This window comes from Lathyrus oleraceus, chromosome 1 (assembly GCF_024323335.1).
Source record: "Lathyrus oleraceus cultivar Zhongwan6 chromosome 1, CAAS_Psat_ZW6_1.0, whole genome shotgun sequence".
NCBI lineage: Eukaryota > Viridiplantae > Streptophyta > Magnoliopsida > Fabales > Fabaceae > Lathyrus > Lathyrus oleraceus.
This window is the reverse complement of record NC_066579.1, coordinates 155,488,591-155,509,612: the sequence shown is the minus strand read 5'-3', so window position 1 is coordinate 155,509,612 and position 21,022 is coordinate 155,488,591. Positions and strand designations below refer to the sequence as shown.

The following is a 21,022-nucleotide window of genomic DNA, read 5'->3' as shown; positions in this document are numbered from 1 at the left end:
CTCTAACCTGGAATGTATGATGGAGAGTTTTGTGGCGACACAAACTTGCGATAATGAAGAGTTTATAAACCAAAATCTCCATACTATTGAAGCCCTTAGGCAACTAAACATTGTGGTCGAGTCCATCGTGACTCTTAGTAAGACATTGGACACCCAAATCTCCCGACTTGCATATACCCCTCTAGGACCCTTCCATGAGAAACATGTGAATGTTGTAACAACCAGAAGTGAAAAAGAACTTGAAAATTTTAGGGATAATGTTAAAGAGGTTGAGGAGAGTTCTGATGAGAAAAAGGTAGAGATTGAGGAAAATCCACTAACACCACCCAAAAAGGAGGTTGTCAAAGAGGTAGAGAAGGAATCACCTTATGTTGTTCCTCCTCCCTACAATCCATCGATTCTTTTCCCGTAAAGATATATGGAGGCTAAGTTAGGCATCTGATCCAAAAGTTATACAAAAATAGTGGAAAAGATCATTATCAATGTACAATTAGTTTAGGCCCTATCTAAAAAGAGAATATTAGAGGACCATGAAACTAGGAAAGTTATTGATGTTAAGAGGGGAAGGTTGACCTTTGAGGTGGGGGATGAAAAAATTAAATCCAAAGCCGAAAAGCTGATACTCATGATAGAACCAGAACCACCTTCACAGGTTCAGAACTATAAATCACCCCATAGGAAGAAGAAAAGGAAAAAGTAGTGGATACGAAAGATGACTTGATAAGTGGGCATGGACACCTAATACTACTAAGAGTAAGGATGAGGAATCATTTTTGAAAGAGTCACCATGAGTGCTTGCAGTCACGGACTGTCGAGCTAAACAACGTTAAACAAAGCGCTCTATGGGAGGCATCCCAAAAAATTGTGTTTTAATTTCTTTGCTTGTGTGTTTACTTTTTCAGTAATAAAAAGAATGTTTCACAAACTGGACTATATGCGTCAATAAAGGCTAATCAGGAATTGGGACAATGTGAGATTACTCTTTCCCCTTTCTTGTACTAAAACATTTTGGACAATATTTGGTTTAAATTTGGGAGAGGAGGTTCTTTACTTTTCTTTTGCTTTTTCTATCACGTGTTTACGATTTTTGTTCATTTAGTTATTTCCGTTAATTTTATTTGTTTCCGTTAATTTTTCTTTTAAAAATACCATTCTTTAAAAAAATTCTCAAATTAGGATCGTTCAAAATAAATTCTTAAAAATACTTTAATCGTGAGGAAACTGGGAATGTATATAGAGTTAGAGGGATGGAAGACGAAGTTTATGGACACCGAAAAAAATTGACAACATAAGTGTGACTCAGACATCTTAAATTTCCCAAAGTAAGATACAAGTCCAACGTGTAGATTTGTACCATAATACTCAGATTCTGAGAAATACTCCCTAATTAGTTTATAATGACAATTTGACAAAATTTATATTCTCATAACATATATATGATTGATTGAGAAATAAATAGTTTTAGCACCGAAATAATTTATATTCTCATAATATATCATATGATATTGGAGTTGGACCGATTAGGCATTGCAATTGAATTAGCGTTTATTTTAAATCTTTAAAACTTATTTATATCATAAATGTAGCGTTTGAGTGAGTAATCAAATATTTAATGGTTTAATCTACGGCTTTTATACTCTAATTATTTAGATTTTATTTTTAATTCAATAATTTAGATGAGTTAAAAACAAAAATGAAAAAACCTCATAAAACTGTCGTATTATTTTGACGGATTTGTCCATATAAAAAAATTGAAAAATTATTTTTATTTTTGGTAGGAATCCAACCATCAACTATTTAAATCTGGATTATATTTGAGACATACTCATTTTAAGTATATGAAAAATAAAATACAGACATTATAAATTATGATAGAAGAATATATAAAATAATATTCCAAACTATGAACTGTCATACAAACCAAAACACACAAACAAAGGGAGACAAAATTACAAAAACATGAAGAAAAAAATTGCACTAATCCTTAAAATACTCAAATTACATAGGAAACAACAAATGCAAAAACAAAGACACCAATTGGAAAAACAGGAACATGGTATGCAGAAGATTTGGAATGAAGATCCTGAATCATGACTCTCACAATCATTTTTTGTCCTTTCTCACAATGTCCTGATGCACCACTTATGAAGTAGAATGTTCCTGAATGACCAAACTTGAACTCTGTGTCACCATTGTTTGAGAAAAATGTTGGTTGTGTTGCATTGCAATCATTGTAGTTTTCTTTTCCAACTTCCATCACTGAATCCTTCTTGTATTTGAAAACTACAAACACAACAAAAAAAAATTCAATTTCTTCACATAAATGTGAATATCTTCAAGGTTGAAGTATTATATATGCATTAAATATATAATTTATTTTTAAAAATAAAATAAAATAGTTTGTGATTGCGATTAACATCAGGCTATCAAAGTGTTTGATATCAGTGCTATCACAAAATCATCATAATCAGAGTTTTATCAATCGTAATCGGATATGATTGGTTATAGTGTACACAAATTATAATATAACTGCAATTGTGATATCGCGCTATTAGAAAAAGTTGAAATAATGGATATTAGAGAAAAAATTATCTCTATTTTTTATTTCTATTTCGATTTTTTTTAGTAGTGCCGATTTAAAACCCCTAATTATAGATGTATGCATGAAGAAAAATAAAAGAGAGTGAGAAGTAGTGCATACTTATGGAGTCGCCAATTTGGAACCTAAAGTTAGAAGCCCAAATATTGTAGATATCAGTGTCATTGGAAGGTGGAACAACCCAACCTTTTAGGTCACCAACTTGAAATTCATGAGAAGCTACAATTGAAATTTGTAGACAAGAGAAAAAAGCCAAGAGAAGCACAAGTAGGGTTGTGGAATTCAAAGAGAAATTAAAAGAAGCCATTGGAGGTGCGAATAGCAATGTGAGTGTGCAAGAGCTTTGATGATTTATGGTGAAATTTTAGAGAAATTAATTGGTTGGTTTAATTTATAGAAATGTTGATCGAGAAAGTGGAGAAGTTGGTTTTGCAATAGTTGGATGAGAAATGGAGATAATGGGTGGTTACATAAATATTTGGTAATTAATTTGAATTTATAAAAAAAAAGATAACTAAATTGAAAATATTTTATATAGGAAAATTGGAGGGAAAATAATAGATATATAATAAAAACTGAAGAAAAAAATATATATAACAAAATTTAATGGATCATGGACCATAGTAGTTTAGTCACGTTCTCTTTTTTTGTGTTATATATATAATATGATAATGATACCTTATATTTTTATTTTTATTTTATGATAAATTACTTACAAATAACATGCATTATAAGAATATATGATATATATGATATATATTCTTATGATGAAGTTTCTGAATCTCTTCTATCTTCAGATTCTAGATCAGAAATATTACTTTTGTTGACTTTGAATGATTTTAAACTAAAAATCTTAGGAAAAGCACTTTTTGATCGGATTATTGTTGAAGATCCATGTTTATCAGCAAGCTCTTCGGATAATGTGTTCACGAGAACACCGAATCTTCTTTTGTATGTCGGAAATCTTGTGATAAATTTTGTGATTCCTTGAAGCCTTTGCAATAAAATGTACAAGAATTATTAAAAATAAGGAATGAGTTTAACGGGAATATATTGTCAGCCTAAATTATTAATTTTATACAGAAATTCAATAAAAAATCAATATTGTATTGTAATATAAGTTATTATTCTATTTTCTGACGGTATTTTGAAAACGCAACATAAGACTGAAATCTTATCGGAGGTTAGTGTAAAAATAATTTATACTCGGAACTTGATTTATTGTGATATGTACCTTCTAGCCAATGCGTTCAGTTCTGCGAGTTTGTGGTCGGATTCGGGAGGAGGACCAAAAGTTAAATTTTTTACCCTTTCAGAATCGCCATTGAACAAAACTAATTTGCATAAGTAGTCCTCTTCTGAAACAGAAAGATTTTCAGCTTTGATTTGATCTTTAATGATCAAAAGTGGATTAAGGAACCATTCAAAAAACTTTTCCTTTGGTCTATTTGTTGTAGTTAGCTCAGTATCATCAGCTGCATTTGAGGAAGTGATCAACTTATAATACATATAAGCAATTATATTATAAGCGCTTATATTATAAATGCTTAATTAAAATAGAAATAAGTGTTTCACTTACTTATCAATATACCGGGAGAATCGGCTTTAATGGAGCGCAAAAGCGCTTGAAGAAGACAATAAGCTGGCAAACCAATACTTATGACTTTACTCTCTTTGCCAAACATGGCTTCTTGTATGTCATCATGTGTTATTAGTCTTTGAGAAACCAATGTTTCACCTACTTTATGACATTCTTTGCACAAGCCATCTAATAACTATATATTGCATAATAAGAGTTAAAATTTGAAAGTCTCTTACACTTTTGTAGTCGATTTTTGAATTGTATAGTTGAAATATCAATGGTCTGATTTTGATTAAAAATTCGTAAATTCACAATTTGCTACTAGAATAAAAGTAAGAAAATATGAATGTTTTAAATCTAAATTGGTAAAAAGTACCTCAAATGGTTTTAACTCGGCTATGTTATTAGTCAGAGTCATTGTACGTGAAATAGTCTTTGTTAAAGACTTCATTTTTGAGATGGAATTTGAACGTGAAGTTGTCTGTGATATTTCGATCTTTTTTCGTCGATATTTTGGTCTATCAAAAACACAAGTCAATAGCATCATTAAATGAAAATCTCAAAAACAAGATATATTAGGAATGAATGAAATATGAAACCTTGGGAAGCAAGATCCTTCCGGCATGTCAAGAACATCATTACTATATTCATCGTAAAGAGACAAAGTTGCAACAATGTATCGAAGGCCAAACAAAAAAGATGATTCCTGCATTATCAGGCACATACGTATCCGTGTTAGTATCGTGTCTGATATGTCAGCGTTCTATCACGGATGCGAGAAACTATAATATAAGAAACTATAAATAACCTGATAGACAATAACGTTCTATACAACGTAATACAAGAAGCTATAAATAACCTGATAGACAACCACTCCAACAACGTTCTATACAGCGTAGTACAAGAAGCGTAATACAAGAAGCTATAAATAACCTGATAGACAACCACTCCAGCACGAGCGCCGAGAAAGATACTTGCTATCACGGATGCGAGAAACGCGCCGACAACAGCAAGTGGCCATAGAAGGATAGCAAGTCCTGCAAAAGGCATACATATTGTCTCCAAGAAAGGTCCTTCGCGACCGATTAGGTCGCGAAACAACCGGTTCCAACCTTTGAAAAGCATGTATGGAACTTTACATAACGCAACCAATGATATAATTGGAACATCAACTATGATTCCAAGAATTGCAGCTACAATAGCATCAAGTAGATAATCTGGCCTGCATCAAAAACATCAATAAAGTTTCACAAAATAGTAACTTAACAAAATGTGATTTCATTGATTAAGAAATATTAAAAAATAAACCTTATCTCATAATATTTTTCATTTGATGGATCATCTTGTCTCAGATCATCCATGATAGAGAAATAAGTATGGAAGCATGCATCTCTTACATCCTTCACAATATCAATCGTCTTCAAAATACCGCTCCATGTTCCGTCCTATCACAACAAATTTCGACAACGATTTGGATATTACGACCTATGAAGCACGGATACTAAAAACATGATAACATTACTAAAACATTGACATCAGTAACAATTTATAAAAATAAATAAGTTAAACGTAATCATAAATATTTGTGTCAATTTCATACACCGAAACTAGCATGGACACGTTTTTTTTCTTCAGAATAACACATTGCTACGATTTTTCTTGTTACTTAAAATAAGGAAACAAAACATACAATAAAACAGTGGAAAATCTTGTTGTCTTCTCCTTCAATAGCTTCAAAAGTAGCGAATAATGGTGAAAGAAATCCATAGGCAACACCACCTACAACACTTCCAAAAATTCCAACAATTGGCCATAAAATCAACATCAATGGAAGTAGAATTGTGCACATCACAAACTTCAATAGTGGTCCAAATCGTTTACATCTGTAATAAGTTCGAAAAATCAATAAAAAATCACAAAAATAAATAAAAAAATATAGATTTTTGTTGAAGCCAAAAAGATGTACCTTAGAACACTATAATATGTCCAAATAATATGTATGCACCAAAGACCAAGTATGATTGATGAGTTTGAAATTGTCATTATTAAGCATATTATTGGACAGAAAATAACACCTGAAAACAGTTTTAGTAAACAAATCTAAGTAATTAATCATAAAAAAAACATGTAAATAATTTTAAAAAAAGAGTTAAATCTTCAAATATATAATATATTTCAAAATGAAATACATGCAAGTAACGTTGATCTAGAGTTCAATATCTAACAATCCATTTATTTTTATTTTTATTTATATATTAATATAAACAAGTTGATATTTATAAATAACAACTTTTAAAACACAATACAGGCAAGAAACAATAAAGCATGAAAAAAATTCACATAAAATTTACCTTTAATGGTGCCTAGAATGCAAAGGCTGATGAAATATGGGAGAAAGCAGAACATGCTCCATAATGAAGACCAAAAATCATCAGGAGGTTCCATTAAAACTAGTTGTTAAATTAATACTAAAAACTCAAATTTCATTTCATTTTGCATCTAATAGCCATAGATGTAGAAAAACAACAAAAGGGTCACTTTGTTTCTCCTTTTTTTGTGGAGCTTTTGGATTGGAGACTTTAAAATATTTGAAATTCTTTAAAAGGGTACACTATGGTTGTGTTTGTTTGTATATATATTTTTGGTAAATGAGTGGTTTACATAGTATTATAAAAAAGAATGAAGGAGTGTCACATAATGCTTAGCCAAATCCTCATAAATTATGATATCTTTAATCCCTTTTTATCTTTCTTAGATGCTTATGTTTGGGATTAAAGCAAAGCAAGTGCGGTTTTATGGTGAGTTGTTGCGATGAGGTGCCATCTTTTTTGGATTTGGAAAAGGAAAAAGAACCACTTTGAAGGTGAGCTAGATTACAATAAGTATGTGTGTTACTCTAAAACACTCATTTCTTTTTCTTTCTTTTCTATTTCATCAATTAAGGGATCAACATCTTTCAATATATTATTTTGTCGTAAGTACCGATTATGGATCAAACTTCTATCCAAATAGTTAAGAGAAACAAGCATTTGTAACTTGCCTCATAGATATAAAATTTAATAGTAGTTAATTTATGAGTACTTGGGATCACGTACCTGATTCTTTGACGAAATTTTACCTATTTAAATGTCTTTTGTGATGACATTCTAGATTGGATCCCCAATTCTTTGACAAACTCTTATGATTGTGCATGCTTAATTGAATTTGCTTTTCGGGACCTTTGATCAGTCCGAGATCGTTAGTATTATATTGACATCTTTGTTAGAGATTGAATGATGGATTTTGTTATGAAATATGGTTGCGCCTAACCCGATCATATAAAATCGATTTTTAGGGTGAGGATTATCCTCACTTATAAGAGTATGTTTATATTATATATTGTTTGATATGAGACTCTTAACACACTTCATCACGCTAAAAACTAAACATCCAAACCATAAAAATAAATAGTGGGTGTGGGTGGTCCGATAACGGAAAACTGATAGCAGGTGGTCCGCCGAACTTTAGAGGATGTTCTAGATATTATGTTAGGAAATGTGATAGGTCAAACTTATCACTACAATATCAATTTTGTATGGTAACGATAGGTCAAACCACACATTCTTAACATTGTATCGTAGTCTAATTTAAGATTCAATGGGTCACCTGATATCAGGTCCCTCACCATTTTTTCCACATTTCAAATGTTTTATCCTAAGCATGAGATGTGTGTTAAAAATCTTACATCGAATAATATAAATCATAAACGTTTTCTTATAAATGGAGATAATTTTCATCCAATAAACTAATTTTATAAAAAGAATTAGATTCAACCACCCTCTTACCTACTCTAAAGCTAATATCAACTAATTATAATTAGTTGAAATATCTTTCATATTTCTTTTTAATTTAACTTTATCATAATTAGGTATGCTTTACATACATTTTTGTTATAAAAAATGATAAGTTTGAGGGAGAAGACACACGTCCACATAAGAGTTTTTCCCCCTTTATAAATGAAATCTCAACTAAATTGAACAAATGGCACCATAAAAAGTGCTTGTGAATCAGTAAAATCATTAATTCTTTTTATATGCGTAGTGCCTTGTTACTACCTAGAAACATGAGACAAAATTACGGTTTACATATCCATGGATATAAAGTAAGGTTCGTTTATCACTTGGTTGTGAAAATATTCAAAAGTTTTGTTTGTTTATCTGTTTTATTCAAATTCATAATAAATTTCACTATAATATTATATCCAAATATGTGCTTAGGCAGCACTACTACTATAAGATAATTATTATATAAACGGTCGCCTTTTAAGCGAAAAAGAAGATGGGAAAATTAAAAGCAAGGAAGAAAATAATGGGTCACTTTGTATGTATGGTTAGGCATGATTTTTGTGTTTTGAAATTTCTATTTTCTGAAAAAGAAAAGATATTGCTTTTGATTTGGACCGGGCTTCCAAAAGCAATTTAGTTCCTCCACGAGAAAATGAGATCAAAGACATTGTGTGTGCTTTTTCAATTTGATTAGGAATTTGAGGTCATTCTTTTTAGAAGAATTCATTGTACCTAAATTTGGCTATATAGCACACTAGTGACTCTAAAGAGTGTGGGTTATGATATTCCGGCTAGGTTGAGAATAAGTTAGGGCAGCTGACAATGATTTATGGCATAGAACAAATACTTCAATGGAAAACACAATGAAGGGAAATTGCTTAGGTTGAGAATAAGTTAGGGCAGCTGACAATGATTTATGGTTCTCAAATTCGACTTCGCACACATTCTTAACATTGTATCGTAATCTAATTTGAGAAGTCGAATTTGGCCAAAGAACAATTACTTCAGCACAATGGTTTTATTTATAGTCTATTTATAGAATTGTTTGTGTAGCCTACAAGTTGAACAAACTCATTAAACACATTGTACTTTATGGTGTATTGTACTTCACTTAGTGCATCGTATGGTATTGTGTATTTTACTTAGACCACTACAAATAATATATTTTATGACAAAACTTTCACCTCACACAATCAAAAACTGAGATAAAATGTCAAGGCACGTCATGTTTTATTTTTTTAATAAATACCATATATTTCATCGGTTTTTAAATATAATCGAGGAAAAATTAATTCAGAACATGCTCTGAATCCCAGCAACAATAATTTGTATTTTCATTTATTTTAAAAATTGTGTCTTTCTTTTTATTTTATTTTAAAAAAAATTAATGATATATTTCTTCGGTTATATTTAATAACTGAGAGATTAGATTACCAGATTTTACTATAAAAACACGCATTAATCAGATTTTATCTTAAACCTAACTTATATGTAGCAACTTCAAACTTGTACACATCATTCTTTGAGATGGATTGTAAGACAGAAAAAAAATCTTTAATGTCCTCCCTATGTTGTCAATCAAAGAAAATATTTGCCATGGAAATATTTGTTCAAGATAATGAAATCTCTCTAGGATGGATGACAAGTTCAGGAAAAAAATTCTCTTGGTAAGAATAGATAACTTATAAGAATTTTGAAAAGGTTTGTTGTTCTCCAAGAATCCATTTTGTCAAAATTTGAATTTTTTTAAACAATTTATTTTAATATTTTGTGTAAACAATGTAATTTAAAAAAAAAAAATCTCCTTTATTTTTTATAGAAACCGAGAGGTATGTGGCGTTTGGGATGAAACATGTTTTATTGTATTTTTTTATCTAAAAAGAAATATATTTTACCTCGATTTTGAGTAATAACTGAGATAAATTATTTAATTGGAACTTGTTTTATTGCATTTTTTAGCTAAAAAGAAACATATTTTATCTAGTTTTGGAGTAATAACCGAGGTAAAATATAAGTGTATTTCTTCATCATCCTTAAACAAATTTGTGTCATCCATTTAATGAGTATCAACGCTCAATATACTGTCATTAGTGATCCGCATGAAACATAAAACTCTCATTCTAAAAACATTTTGAATATTAAAATTTGATAGTAGTGAATCCACAAGAAATCCTACACGCTCAATCAGAAAGCGAACACCACCCATGTATATATAGGGTGATACATTGTGAAACTCAAACATTATTGTGAAACCCTCTATGTTTAATCAGAGTGTCATGAGATTTTACAAAGTAAAAGTATCACTGTGATAGATTGCAAGAGCATAAAAAAAAATAGGTTTATTTAATATGTGGTTGGTGATAGTGTATTTACTTTGCAAAGATTTATGTGGTGGATTGCAATAGCAGGAAAAAAATCTAGTTCAAAGTTGATTTTCTAACATAACCTCTGATCATGTAATTGAAAGTTTATTTTATTTATATAATCTTTTTTTAATTTTATATCATAAATAAATGCATGTAATACCGATAGTTGTTCTTCCACAAGGTTCAAATGAAGTGGGATACAAGTATTTTCCACCCTAGATTTATAGTGATGAAGATGATTCGAACAGTGATGAAGATGATTCGAATTCACAATTTATCAAACATTTTTACTTGTAGATTGAAACGATAAAAATTGTAAAATAAGTAACTTTATATATTAATAAAACATGAAATATATGTTTCTTTCATATAGAAATAATCGAGAGGTAAAACAACGCCTTTTAAAAAAACAAATATGCAGTTGCTCGAGATCGAACCCACTTCAGGTTCAACGCTTTTCCCGACGGTTATTTCAAAATCGAGGGGTAAAGTGGAAACTTTTCATATTTCCCTTTGTTACCTCTCCTGTGTAACCGAGGTAAATTTCACTTTGAGTCTAAGGTGAAATTGGGTTATTTGTAGTAGTGTTAAGTACATTGTACCTTACGGTTCCTTATTTCACTTAAGTACGCAATATCTTACGGTGTTCCATATTGCACTTAAGTACATTGTAACTTACGGTGTGTCATATTTTTCTAACTAACACTAGTGCATTGCAAGACCGCACAATCGAAAAAGGTTCAATTATATATTTTCTTCCATCAATTTGTCCTTATCTGTGTGAACTAGTAGGTTCCTGTGACATTGACAATTATATAAAATCACAAATTTAATATGATAAGCAATGAGTGATATCTAACAACACATCACTACTACTCAAGTCACAAAAATGTCATGTGATATGACAAAACTTTTCCGTAATAATATTTGTTTGTCTAATTACCATTTTGTCCTTTTTCTATATTGAACACAAGATAGACTATGTCACCCTTATCTGTAACACCTCAAAATTTGCCCTCCTCTCTTGGGACTAGCATGTCATTGTACATATCATTTTGGGTCATTAGGCATTGCATATTGCATATCATGTGGTTACATATCCTCCCAAGTCTTGATCAGAAGATGAGGAAGTCAAAGTGCAAGCCTAGGGTTTATTGACTGGTCATGGCCATCTGAGGATTGGGCTGTGAATTAGGGTTTCATGATTCTCAATGGATATTGGTCTTCATCTTGATTGAAGTGATACATCATCATCATCATCATGGTTGGGTATCATCAGGAGATTGAAGAAGATTCCTTGAGATTAGGGTTTTGACCACTGGTCAACCCTAATCAGTTGCATTGGGCCAATCAGGGCATGGTCAGGAGATGAGGTCTATGATGGATGTGGGGTTCATTCTGTGATTATTTTGTGCTTATTGAGGCTAGGGTATCACCCTTGAGCCATTTCAGTTGGAGATTGGTGCTTAAATTGATCTATGCATTGCCAGATTCATCTATCAGTTGAAAAAGTCAACTGTGGTCAACTGTACATGATTTGATGGATTTGGAGGTGGAAATGAGTTGAAGACACTTCATTCATGTTGGAACAAGTGTTATATGACATCTCAAATCTTAAGAATGAAGAAAATCAAGTCAGGACAAAAACTGCCAAAAATAGCAAGTGACTTGTAATTGAAGTTTCCAAAAGTGGAAAGTTTTGGACCTCAAAGCCACGTGTCCAAGGAAGCTTCAAACGAAAATTTGTTCAACATGAAAGTTGTAGATCTTGTTCTCACCTTTCCAAAAAGTCCAAGAACTTGAAAATCCAATGTATGGTTGGAAAGTTATGGCTCAGTGAATTTCAAAAATGACCCGTAATCAAGAGGCCATAATTACCACATACTTTGTCCAAATTGCAAGTTCTTTATATGCACAAACTCCATTTGACATGTACTTTGAGGGTGCATCATTGGATTTGTTCAAAAATGGCCAAGGCAAAAAGTCACTTTTCAACTGGACAGCTGAATTGGACCAGGGGCAAAATTGTCCAACTGTCAAAATATTTGGAATTTTGAGATGGGACTTTTTCCAACACCTCAGGAATGGCATTTAGAATGTGTTTTAATCCTCATTTCATGGCTAGGCTTTGCAAATTGAGTTTTGGTTTGAAAAGTGCAATGGTTGAAATTGGACATTATGCCATCAAAGGGTGAAATTGCAAAATACATGACCAATTGAAATGAGAATTGTTTCTACACATTACATATGGTATTTTGGACTTGTTGGAACCAAATTTGAGCTGGCATGTGCTGTCATGTGGAAGTTACAATTATGCCCTCACTTGTTAATAACCAATTTCACTTAACATTTCCAAATTGCTAATTATGTGATTAGAGCTTGGATTAAGTGCACATATATATTCATAATCATTGGTTAAACATAACAGAAATCACATTCTCCAAAGTTGGATCTCAAAACTCTCCAAATTCTCTCAAAACCCTCAAGAACACAAACACCTTCAATCTCAAGTTTCTTCATCAAATCTCCACCAAATCACGAAATTCCTTTTGCATTCAACTCACATCATCTTCTCCTCCATCTGTTTGTGATCAAGAACCTCAAAAGCTTGGCCAATCGCAACTGTCATGCTCGAACTCAACAATGGAGTTTTCACCATTTTTGCATTTGGATCGTGTTTAAGCCAATTTAACTTCTTCAATCATCTCTTTGGACGTTAGGCTGCATCTGTTTTCATGATTCGAAGCTTGAAGCTCGCGGATTACTTGTTGCCGTCGAATTAAGGTGCGAATTCGAGTTTCATTATTTCTTGAATTGAGATATGGTTTTTGTAGTTTATTCATTGCTGAGCATGCTGCAATTCGTAGTTTTCGATTTGGTTGATTGTAGAATGAGATATAGCGATTTTTAGTTTTGAATGCGAAACTTTAAACGATCGATCCGGTTTATACAGTTAGATTTAGGTTGATTAGGTTACATATTCGGATTCTACGTTAGGAGACCTTTCCAACGGTTATTAATTTGTGCGATTCGGTTGAGAAATGAGCAAAGTCGAAGCTGCCGGTGATGAACGTATTGATACCGCGCGGGGAGGAAGATGAAGTCTGGGACTGTTTCCTGTTTGATTCACGTTTCGTGCGTTTCCCAAATTCAAATGTGTTTACCGGTCCTGGATTATTACGGTTATGCCATTGGAGTTTCATTTAATTATAATATAATTCATAAAAATTCTAAAAAATTCATATCACATTAAAAAATTCATAGAAAATCATAGAAAATTCCTAAAAATATGGAGATTTTTTCCTTGACTTTGTTGACTTGTGTAGGATTTTTTTGACCTATTGGTCAAAGTTGTGCTTGGCAAATATTTTATTTGGCATAGGCTTTTCTAATGTATGTCACATTTTGATACATTTTGGCAATTTGGTCATGAAATACTCATATCATAAAATAAATGGCTGAAAATTTTTGTGGTGGTTCTTGACTCATTGAGGATTATTTATATGTAAATTTCATGAATTTTTGATACCTGGTTAGAGAGCAGCAAATTCTGGAACATAGGTGTGACAATTTGTGTCACACCTCTTGATGTCAACTTGTTGAATTTAATTGGATAACCTATGCATGTTAGAATTGAATGAAATTTGGCATGGTGAATTGTTGATATGTTAGGATGTTGTATGAATTTTTGTAGAATTTTTCACTGCCTTTTCTAATTGATCATGATTTTTCATTTCTGGTGATTGAAATTGCAAGCTCATGTGATACATGTTGGTAGATTGATTGGGAAATCCTCATATTGTATTGTATGGCCATGAAATTTGATATGCATGAACTAGACACATTGTGTGACCTCCCTGTTTTGGTCTCATCCATTTCTTTTTTGTTTTCAATGAGATATGAATTTTTGAATTGGATGTATGCATTGATGGTGTGAATTGAAGCATGTAATTGTGTCTGTTTTTGTGGATTTTCATTGACATGGTTTCATTTGCCCAATTAAGCTCAAATTTGACATGGTAGACCTTGATTGACCCCTGTTTAGGTGTATTTAATTTGAGAATTTTTGGATTTATTTTGATAGGGATTTGAATGCAATACTTCTGTTTGTATGCTTGGTGGTTCATTTGACCTCATATGGATTGTTTTGTGCATGAATTGAACATGATGGATGATATAAACATGAGACCAATGATGTTTGCTTGTGTTTGATGATAATTTGATGTTGGTTGATGAATACCTTGCTGTTTTAGATTTTTTCTTGCTTTTGGACCCTAGGCTTGGCCTAGTGGTCTAGTTGCTAATATTTGATTGATTTTTCAGGATTAAAAAGCAATGCACATGGAGAAGGATTCAAATCAATTTTAATTGATGTTGTTGATGTTTGTACACTAACATAGCATTGTTTTGTAGGTGTTGAAGCTTGGGCTTAAGCCTTGAGCTTGCCTTGTGTTGTGCATAGTTTGTTTAAGCTGGTTAACTGTTTATTGTTTACAGTTTGTCTGATTGAGTACTGACTGAGTTTGATTGTTTCCAGGTACTTTAGTTGCTCAGTTCCTTGTGAACTATTGCTTTGCTTGGCTTTGCTTAAGCAACTTGCATAGAGGTATAATTCTCTAAACTTCATGTAGTCTGGAGACCCGGCTGTTACCGGGCCGGGCAAATTGTCTGAAGTCCTCCTTAAGAGGCAATGCTTGTGTATGTTTATTTTTAAGCCAAGCAGGAAAAGCCCTTCAAGTAAGGCAATTGGTGGAAGGTAGGGACAAGCAACCTGTCCCCCACTATTCAGTTGAGTCTTCTCCTTGCTCCCATTACGTGGTTGTAGCATTGAGATCAAAAGCCCAAGATCTGTTGTGTCAGAGTCATCGAGTATAGAAGGGTTCCCCTATTCTGGACCCATGCTCATTTGTCAGCTCTCCCTGGTTAGGGATAAGAGCTGTGAGGTCTGATCCTCACTTCATCCCATCATCTGCTTCACCTTAGCCTCGTGATGGCAAGGTTAAGAGCAAACATAGCCTGTACAGACGATTGCTTAGGCAGTCAAACCTGATTGATTGAGCCCCTTGTTTGGCTATAGTGCGTGTTATGTGGATATCTGATTGACATGATTGTGTGAGATGCCTGTTCTCATTTGATGTATGTTGATTGGTATGCTTGTATGCTTGTGTGTTAGCTTCTTTCCTGGTTAGGAATAGTTTGCTTATGCAAGTAGGTTAGAAACCTGAACTTAGGGCGACTTTGCATGACAACATTAGGCTCGAGTCTCAGCTCCCTAGTGTCGTGTTTTTCCCTCTGTTTCTGGTTAGGAGAGAGTTTCTCCCCTGTTTAGGGGAACTACATCGCCCTGATCCTCGTTCCAGACGAGGTATGTAGGCAGGTGGTCGTGCGAGACCACTCCGGGCAACCTTTTTCTTTTTTGCGTGTGTTTACTTGTTATCTGATTGCGTGTTTGGCTCGGATGCCGACGTAAGCCCAGTGATTGGCAGTCGGGCTCCACGTTTGCCGTTTTGTGCGTGTTTTGGTTCGGATGCCGACGTAATTCCATCCAGTGGTTGTCGGGCTCCATGTTTGCCACCCTTGCTTGTTTGTATGTTTTGTGTTGTTTGGCGTGCGTAAGCCGAACTACAGTGGCTCTGATTCTTGTAGCAGACAAGATATGTAGGCATAAGGTGCGATACCTTATCGAGCTCCCTTCTCTTAACCCCACCTGCGTTCCCTGTGTGTGTGTGTGATGTTTAGCAACCTATTCTTTATTCTAGGACGTGGATCCCTAGGAGTACCTAGGACGTGAGGGGTGCTAATACCTTCCCCTTGCGTAACCGACTCCCGAACCTTTTCTCTCTGGTCGCGAGACCATGTCTTTCCAGGTTTCTCTGAGCGTTTCCTTTCCCTATCTTGGGATAAATAACGTTTAGTGGCGGCTCTGTGTGTTTTTATTTTTAGGCTCGCCGGTTGATTTTTCGCAGGATGCGACATTATCCAGTTCAATATTTGATACTTAGATATTTATCTTGTTATATGGGATTGTCAAATTTCATTTATGTCATCCATGTCTCTCAACATGATTTGTAGAGTATCCATCAACCATCTTTATGGTCATCCTGTTACGAATATTGTTTGATCGATAATAAAATACTCGACTCCACATTTGTGATCCATAGTGGTTTTAGGTCGAAGGATGACATACACCACTATCACCTTGATAATACCTTATGACACTTGCATAACATTCTATGTAGTATTCTTATGGTGGGTCAATCAAGTATAAATATTACTCCTAATATGTATACTTTGTGAAGACTTGATAACTCTTTATCCATTATATGTGAAATATGAGCATGAATCTATCCACATAATAGTCTAAATGCTTTAATGTTATTCCACTCGTAATAAAGTTTGACTATAGATACTTTAATGAGGTCTCACAATTAAGTCATTCTTAATGCTCCATCAAACGGACTACATATTCTATAGACTTTATTACTTTGAAAAAACAAACATAATAAAGAAATTATTTAATATTATTATTAGATAATTCAATATAGGTACTAAGTTATAATAAAACTATTATCCTCTAGTTCTTACACCAACATTTCGTTCTATAGTACTAAATGTCGACATGATAGGGTGACTGGTCTTGAGTATGTGGATCGTCGGACTGCAATGGAGAAGTGTATTCCATAAATAACTAAATGAATGACCCTGACTTGCACTATGTTCACAACAAATAGGGAGTTATCCTCCTCATATGAGGACCTTTGTGCTTATCTTTTCAAGGATATGTGAGAGGATAATGCTTAAGTTGGAAAGGATGGAAGCTTGAAGACAACCATTATTGACAAAGATGAGAAGATTCACAATGCATATGGTTTGCAAACAGACCTTTCCTAAACGGACTAGAGCCTTGAAACTTATTAGAAAAAGGTAAAATAAATGAGAATCAAATCTACCTTTTTTAGATGAGAAGTTCACCTCGAATTGTTGGTGATATGTCATTCCAAAAGAAGAAAACTACTAAAAATCATTGATCGTTATCGTAAGCGGTTAAAAAAGTAGTAAAAAGGTGGTTGAACCTTAGTCATATCAAGGACCTCTGATTTGATATAAAAAATGTAAAAACAATAACATAAATAAAAGGGAATTAATAGTAGAAAGTAGTTTATAATTAAATGAAGAAAATCAATTGAATTAAGACAATCGATTCACTGATTACAATGATTGTCATGGGATGTATCACAAGTTCAAAGAGATATTCAATTTATTGATCCTATTAATGTTTAAGTGTTAAGTCTATGCAATCAACTGATGTGAATAGTCTTACACAAATTTGTTTTTAACATGCGTTATAGGTTGATAATGATTCTTGGCACAACCATTACAAATAAAATATAATCGTTCCAAACCTACAACAACTGTTATAGATCCTAAGATACCATATTCCAATTATAATAAGAAACTTCTCAAATTAAATCAAATAGTCTCATTCTAAATTGAATCATTAACTGATTATATCTATTGAGATTAAAACAAACACAAATTTAAACTATTAATCAATAAATATCATCTTTTACTAGACTTTATCTCATTGCAATTTTCATGTAAGGTTAAAGAAGATTTTGTTGGTCTCTTGGTTTGTAACCTTAGATGTTGGCCCAATATCGCAAGTATAGTTTCAACATTTGTAATAGGTTCAACAATCACAACAAGTTCAACTTTTTTTACTTGCGCACTAGGTTCGACAGGGTTGACATGTTCATCTTGCTCAACATTTTCCTTAACACACTACGCCAAATAAGGGAAAAGAGGGCGCTTTTTTTTGCCTATAACAGCGCTTTAAAGCGCCCTCTAATCTGGCGCTGGCATAGGTAAAGACAGCGCTTTTTTTCCTGGTGAAAGCGCTCTCTAAAGTGGTTCTTTAAGCCCTTTAAGGGCCACTTTAGAGGGCACTTTTTAAAGAAAACGCCCTCTAAAGTGGAAACTTTTAAGGGTTTAGAGGGCGCTTTAACTGGAAAGCGCCCTCTAAAGTGGAAACTTTTAAGGGTTTAGAGGGCGCTTTTACTGGAAAGCGCCCTCTAAAGTGGAAATTTAAAGGGTTTAGAGGGCGCTTATTTTGGAAAGCGCCCTCTAAAGTGGGTGGTTATTTAAATTTTTTTTTAAAAAAAGCGCTATATTTTTTTATTTATTTTAGACAACCTGTATATTGAAGCAGTACACCCAAAACTGTATAATTTGAAGCCCTTTTTCACACATTGCATTCAACAAGCCTTATATACAACAATCCATACATATACAACAATCCACTAATATATAATCGTTTAACTTCTAAAGATTCTAAATATACAACCAATTCATAACTTAAAAAGAAATAAAACTAAGTAGCAAAAGCATCTCTGAGATGTATGTTTTTTTTGCTAGCCGCAGTCTTCTTAGCAACAACCTCTTTTTGTTCAATATCAATAGCATGAACCTAAAATATCATAAAATTAGGTGAAGTATAAGATCAAGAATTAACATTTTCTATGCATAAATATCATATAATTGTGTTTATACCTTTTTTTTATGCAACTGACTCGATTTGCTGCGTAATCCCCTTATATTTTTGGTCCCTTATCTTTTGAAGATAGAATTGATATTTGTTTAGATGGACATGTTCCATTGTCGTAGAGGGATACTTTCAAATATCCAGCATCATCATCTACGCGAATGAGGCTTGACGACAATGGAACATCTCCATCTAAACAAATATCAATTGATACTTTCAAGTATCCCTTGCCTCTTGCACGAACGATTGACTTCATAATAGCCATTTTACCTGTAATAAAGAAAACAATTAAAATCAGATGACAAATATAAAAACAATTAAAATCATAAAAGCCATTTTACCTGTAATAAAGAAAACAATTAAAATCATTTGACCTGTACCTTTTTCACTAAGTTCTCTTTCTTTTCTTGGTTGGAATATGTTCTACATGTCTCTTAACAACACGGACGGTTGGATTGATCCAAATACCCTCATTATGATCATTTCTAATATATGAATCATTTGATATAATATTCTCATCTTGATCATTTCTGGTAAACGATTCAATCTTAACATCAATATCACCTTGATCTCCAGTGTTTTCATCAATTACTTTGTTGGAAAAAAGAACTATAGACCATTTCGTACTTTTCGGATCATTGACATAGAACACTTGTCTAGCTTGAGAGGCTAGAATAAAAGACTCATCTTTGTATCCCACCCTATTAAGATCCACTTGCAAAAATCCTGACTTATCCATTCGAATGTCGTTATTATTTTCAACCCACTTGCAACCAAATATAGGAATCTGAAACTTCTCATAATCAAACACCCAAATGCGCTCGATAACACCAAAATACGACAGATTTGCAAATTTGGGGTTTAAGTCCTTCACACTTGATATGTGCATTGCTTCAGCTACCACGGTGACACCACTATTCTGCATAGTACTTTTATCATCTTGTTCTTTGGTATAAAATGTGTATCCATTAATCGCGTATGCGCTATAAGAAAAAACATGGAAACTTGGACCATATGCTAAGCATCTCAACCTTTCTGTTATTGAAGCGGGATCTGAATAATACTTTGAATAAATATGATCCTTAAACCAAGGTATAAAACATCGATTGTGCTCTCGTACTATCCAATTTTCATTTCTATTGGGATTTAAACCTCGGAGAACATCCTTGTGAATTTCAACATACGGCTCAACCTCATTCTCATTGTGCAGAACATACAAATGCACTTGATCCCGTTCGACCCTTGATACTGCCACGATTTTATTTCCAATTAGATTTTTTCCTTCTTTCTTTTCGACAAGCTGAGACTTGGGGAGTCCGATTGATTGAACATTAGACAAATATTCAGTACAAAACTCAATCGCTTCTTCAACAATGTATCTTTCAACCATACAACCTTCTAGTCGACTTCGGTTCTTCACGTACCCTTTTAATATTTTCATATAACGTTCAACAGGATACATCCATCTCATATAAGCTGGTCCACACAATTGTGTCTCTTTCACAAGATGAACAACTAGATGTACCATTATGTCAAAAAATGATGGAGGAAAAAACATTTCAAGCTCACACAAAGTAATAACGATTTCTTTTTGCAACATTGGTAAGATCGCAGGATCGATCACCTTACTGCAAATTGACTTGAAGAAAGAACACAACTTAGTTATAGAGCTTCTTACTTTTTCTGGAAGAATAGAACGTATACCTATTGGGAGAAAATGTTTCATTATAACATGGCAATCATGGGTCTTTAAACTCTTTAACTTGAGATCTTTCATAGACACAAGTCTTCTAATATCTGAAGAGTACCCTTCTGGAACTTTAACTTCACTTAGAAACTTACACAATGTTTTTTTCTCCTTTCTAGATAGAGTATAAGCAACAGGCGGTAGATATGTTCGTTTTCCTTTCTTCAAGGATCCTAATTCAGTTCTTATTCCCATCGCTATCAAGTCCTTTCTTGCCTTAAGGCCATCCTTAGACTTTCCTTGTATATTGAGTAACGTGCCAATAACACTTTCAAATACATTTTTTTCAATATGCATAACATCAAGAAAATGTCTCACATACAAGGACTTCCAATACGGCAATTCAAAAAAAACTGACCTCT

General features: G+C 33.1%; 2 protein-coding genes across 2 annotated transcripts; both read right to left on the bottom strand.

Annotated features, from left to right (window-relative positions):
- Positions 1-1,960: 1,960 nt before the first annotated feature.
- Positions 1,961-3,118, bottom strand: LOC127123659 (early nodulin-like protein 1). Its single transcript, XM_051053863.1, has 2 exons — positions 2,702-3,118; positions 1,961-2,283 (listed from the first exon to the last, which is right to left on the bottom strand). The coding sequence occupies exons 1-2, from the start codon at positions 2,904-2,906 to the stop codon at positions 1,994-1,996; spliced, it is 495 nt and encodes a 164-aa protein (XP_050909820.1). The 5' UTR covers positions 2,907-3,118; the 3' UTR covers positions 1,961-1,993.
- Positions 3,119-3,346: 228 nt separating this feature from the next.
- On the bottom strand, positions 3,347-6,879 carry LOC127123653 (uncharacterized membrane protein At3g27390). Its single transcript, XM_051053857.1, has 10 exons — positions 6,533-6,879; positions 6,148-6,256; positions 5,872-6,064; positions 5,490-5,626; positions 5,115-5,403; positions 4,781-4,887; positions 4,558-4,699; positions 4,179-4,374; positions 3,834-4,074; positions 3,347-3,593 (listed from the first exon to the last, which is right to left on the bottom strand). Exons 1-10 carry the CDS (start codon positions 6,624-6,626, stop codon positions 3,362-3,364), a joined length of 1,740 nt encoding a protein of 579 aa, XP_050909814.1. The 5' UTR covers positions 6,627-6,879; the 3' UTR covers positions 3,347-3,361.
- Between the last annotated feature and the right edge of the window lie 14,143 nt (positions 6,880-21,022).